At 33.8% G+C, this 5,020-nt stretch overlaps 1 protein-coding gene across 1 annotated transcript; it reads left to right on the forward strand.

Annotated features, from left to right (window-relative positions):
- The first annotated feature begins 387 nt into the window (after nt 1-387).
- LOC124930650 (probable methyltransferase PMT21) lies at nt 388-4,689 on the forward strand. The gene is made up of 9 exons (XM_047470980.1): nt 388-587; nt 772-842; nt 1,650-1,986; nt 2,407-2,555; nt 2,650-2,845; nt 2,930-3,140; nt 3,226-3,901; nt 4,010-4,087; nt 4,154-4,689. Exons 3-9 carry the CDS (start codon nt 1,672-1,674, stop codon nt 4,371-4,373), a joined length of 1,845 nt encoding a protein of 614 aa, XP_047326936.1. The 5' UTR covers nt 388-587; nt 772-842; nt 1,650-1,671; the 3' UTR covers nt 4,374-4,689.
- The last annotated feature ends 331 nt before the right edge of the window (nt 4,690-5,020 follow it).

A 5,020-nucleotide genomic window follows, 5' to 3' on the forward strand; every position in this document is an offset into this window, starting at 1 on the left:
ATAACTTAAATGTAAAAAAATATAACGTAAATTGACTTTGAATTGAATTAGCTACCTTACTTTAATAAAGAAAAAATATATTAAATTTTTAAATTTGAAATAATATTATTTATAGATATTTATATTAATTATTGTTATAGTTAAAACAATAGAAATAAATAATAAAATGTGATTAAAAACAAAAGACTTATGGACCCCAAAATTTTTCATAATTGATTTAGATCTAAGTTGTAATATAAAAAAGAAACAGATAGTGTGACTAATTTTAAGATTATTAGCTGAATATAATATAATATAATATTATATAGTTGTCGTTTACATGTGATATATATTAATAATCAATATTTACAGTAATTTTTTTTTTGCTATATCTGCAACTGAAATCCATTCCTTCATCTGAGGTCGAGATATCTGTATCTTTCTTCCCCGAAATCCTCCATCTTATCTTTCTCTCTCTTCTGCGAGAGTGAAGGACAGCAGAAAGAGAGATCTCAGACGAATACAGTAGTTTAATCTGTATGTTCAAGCATTTGCTGCTGTTCATCTGGCTTAATTTGGAATCATATTCATAAATCTTCTGTTTCTCTGTAAGTTCACTACGTAACATTCTGTTTCATGTTTATTCTCGCTTTAGAGTTCATTTCTACCATGGAATTGCACTGAAATTGATTGAATGAATGAATGCTTGAGCAGTTGAAACTAGTAGATCTCTTGATTAGTTGTTTATCATATTAATTTGATTGTTTGGCGTTTTGCTTATTTGCTTTTCAGGCGGATACAGTAGTTTAGCTGCTGTTCATCAGGATTGATTTGGAATCATATACATAATCTTCTGTTTCGATGTAAGTTCATTACGTAACATTCTGTTTCGTGTCAATTCTCGCTTTAGAGTTCATTTCTACTGTGGAATTGCACTTCGATTTGAATGAATAGAAATTGAATGAATGAATGAATGCTTGAGCAGTTGAAACTAATAGATCTCGAAATGATTTAGTCTTCTTCTACTTGATTAGCTGTTTATTATCATATTTTGATTGAATAACTTTTCGGTCGTTGATTGTTTTGCTTTTTCTGGATGTAATTTTCCGCCATTAATGTGTTCATAGTGGATTGTGGAAAAAGTGATGGATTCTAGAGGAATTAATGCTGACATTAGCTTCGTGAGGAAGGAAACTTTTGCGATGCCTTCTTTTTATTCTTGACTCTTCGGATTCTCATTTTTGGCTTTTGATTTTTGGATTACACTGATTGTTCCATTTCCTCCTTGGATCTTGCCTTGATTATAGGCGTAACTGCTCCTTTTCTCTCTCTCTATATCTTATTCTGTCTTCAAATTGCAATACGCGTATTTATCCTTTTCTCTCTCTTACTTTTGGGGTTCTCAATCAGTAGGACCCTAATTTTGCAATTTAGTAAGGTCATGGCCCAACACCATGTGGAAAGTAGACAGATGCGCGGTTGCTTTCTATCTCTTTGTTTCTTTACTTTCCAGCATAATCTTGACTCATAAATCGTTTTCTTTTGTCAAATCTTGACATTTTTTACTTTAGATCTTTTGGTTAGTCCTTTGTTTGCTTGTTCAATTGATAAATAACATAATATTGTGGAGTTTTCCAATCTAATTTCTCTAAGCTGTTTGCTGTTTGCAGTTTGCAGACATACTTAGAAACAATGAAGCATAAAGATGGAAAACCAATCACTCATCTTGATAAGAGCTCCAGAGTAGTTCCAATGTCTATTATGTTCATTGTGCTATGTGGATTTTCGTTCTATCTTGGTGGGATATTCTGTTCTGAGAAAGATAGATATATGGCTAAAAATGTGGATCAAAAAACTGTTGAATCTTCAAATAAAGCAATTGTTACCAGTAGTTCTAGCTCCAGCTCCAGCTCTGGTTCTGGTTCTACTTCCCTGCAGATTAAACCAATTTCCTTCCCTGAATGTCCTGTTGATTATCAAGACTACACTCCCTGTACTGATCCCAAGGTAATTTTCTTTCTACTTGTCTTAATCTTTTTGTTCATTTTGATTAACAATCAAAATCCAGTCAATAATGACTCCCCTTTTGTTTAATTCAGTCAAATATTCAACCCAATCACATAAAATTATGATACATTTAGCAATTTCTTAATGGATTGAGATAGAACCAAAAAAATGGGATAAATTTGCTCAATGAACATTGAACACATTTGAAAGCTGTGTTTTTAAGAAATTCCTGACTCAATTCCAATAAGGAATAGCAAAATTTTTAGTCATGTTGGTTTTATTATTTCTTCATTCGGGTTTGGTAAAAATCATGTATAGCTGGATCATAATCCCAATATAAACTGGATTGAGATATCATACTTTGTATATGAACTATGAAGCTATGAACTGAACATCGGTTTGGCATATGAATACACACAGAGATGGAGGAAGTACGGAATGCATCGTCTTACATTTATGGAACGACATTGCCCTCCAGCATTCGAAAGAAGAGAATGCTTGGTTCCTCCACCAAATGGATACAAAGTGCCAATCAAATGGCCACAGAGCAAGCTGGAATGTTGGTACAGGTAATCAAAGGAAGAATGATATGAACTAATAGTAAAAATTTGGGATGAATTTAATTGAATTGAACTGAATTTTGGGATTGTATTTAATAAACAGGAATGTTCCTTATAATTGGATAAACAAAGAGAAATCAAACCAAAACTGGCTAAGGAAAGAAGGTGAGAAATTTCTATTCCCTGGTGGTGGCACAATGTTTCCTCATGGAGTTAGCAAGTATGTTGATTTGATGGAAGATCTGATTCCTGAAATGAAAGATGGGACTGTTAGAACTGCCATTGATACCGGCTGTGGGGTGAGTTGTCTTCGTTTATTACTTGGTCTATATTCATTTCAATCACATTTTTCGTACCAAATAACGCGGGTATATAATCAATAGGTTGCAAGTTGGGGAGGGGATTTGCTTGGACGTGGAATATTGACAATTTCACTTGCACCTCGAGATAATCATGAAGCCCAAGTTCAATTCGCACTTGAACGTGGTATACCTGCAATTCTTGGCATTATCTCAACCCAAAGACTTCCTTTCCCTTCGAGTTCATTTGACATGGCTCATTGCTCTAGATGTCTCATCCCATGGACTGAATTCGGTAACTTTTCTTTATTACATAAATTTGACTTATTTGAAAACACTTAATATTGAGTTTGAACGAAAAAAAATGATCTTTTCTGTAGGCGGTGTTTACCTTCAAGAAATACATCGTATACTTCGTCCAGGAGGTTTCTGGGTTCTATCAGGTCCACCAATCAATTACGAAGTCAGATGGAAAGGCTGGAACACAACAATTGAAGATCAGAAATCCGATTTCGAAAAGCTTCAAGAACTTCTAACTTCAATGTGTTTCAAATTATACAATAAGAAAGACGACATTGCAGTTTGGCAAAAAACCAAGGACAATAACTGTTACAAAAAGTTATCAGATCCCGACGCATACCCTCCTGCCTGTGACGACGGAACAGAACCCGATGCAGCCTGGTACACACCGCTCAGGCCATGCGTCGTCGTTCCGGACCCTAACCTGAATAAATTGGCGTTGAAATCAATCCCTAAGTGGCCTCAACGATTGAACGAAGTGCCTCAACGTGTTTCCGGCGTTCGTGGAGGAAGCGACGGGATGTTTAAACATGATGTTAGTAAGTGGAAGACAAGGGTGAAACATTATAAGAAATTGCTACCGGCTATTGTTTCTGATAAGGTTAGAAATGTGATGGATATGAATACGGTTTATGGTGGTTTGGCTGCCGGTTTGATTGATGCTCCAGTTTGGGTAATGAACGTTGTTTCTTCTTATGCTGAAAATACACTCCCGGTTGTTTATGACAGAGGCTTGATCGGAACTTATCATGACTGGTAAATATTTCTACTCAGAGCTAAGCTCGGTTCATTTGCATTCATAATGATATGTTTGTTTGAACTGAAACCATATATACTAAATTATGAAATTGGTTTATTCAATAGGTGTGAAGCATTCTCGACATATCCTCGAACATACGATCTTCTCCATCTCGACAGCCTTTTCACAACCGAAAGCCACAGGTAAATCTAATCAATTATTTCTTGTTTAATTGATTCATCGAATATAACGGTCAATTCAAATTTCAGATGTGAGATGAAGTACGTGTTACTTGAGATGGATAGGATATTGAGACCAAACGGGTACGCAATAATAAGGGAATCGAACTATTATGTGGACGCGGTTGCGACGATTGCAAAGGGAATGCGATGGGGTTGTCGTAAAGAAGATACTGAATATGGTGTCGAAAATGAGAAGATTTTGATCTGCCAGAAGAAACTTTGGTATGGGACTAACCAAAGCTCATAAAATGTAAGTTATGAATTGGGGGTGGGGGGTGAAATTTACCAACCAAAAAAATTAATTTCTTTTCACAAATATATATATCCAATTTCTGAAAAATAGTCACTCAATAATATATTGTGTTTTTATTTTATTTTACAAGTATTATTTATATATAGTTATATTCTTTTGTAAGTTTGATATCAATCAACTGTACTATGTCACTTTTTTTTTTGTATTCTTACATCTTCTTCTCCTACTTGTATTCTTACTTTGAATTGAACTAATTAATTTTAATATTTAAGCCTATTTTTAAATAGTAACAATTTTTGGGTTCCTTCTTGTTCACTTTGAATATGCACTCCCTTGATTCTTGTTTATAACTATGGCTTTTACTTCTCACATTTAAATGAAAATTATTATTATTTTTAATTCAAATTCTATGATTAGAATTCACCTCACAAGATAGTTTAAGTGATCAGAATTGTTTGATAGAAATAGTTGATCCATATTACAAAATGATTAGTCGTTCATGTTTAACAATGGTGAAATATAAATTAAACAAGTGAAATATTAAAAATTAATATGTACTTAATGAAATTCTTCGAATTTATCAATTTTTTAGATCAGGTCAGGTAATCTTATGACGTTAGCAGTGTGCAAGATTGATAAGG

This window comes from Impatiens glandulifera, chromosome 3 (assembly GCF_907164915.1).
Source record: "Impatiens glandulifera chromosome 3, dImpGla2.1, whole genome shotgun sequence".
Classification (NCBI taxonomy): domain Eukaryota; kingdom Viridiplantae; phylum Streptophyta; class Magnoliopsida; order Ericales; family Balsaminaceae; genus Impatiens; species Impatiens glandulifera.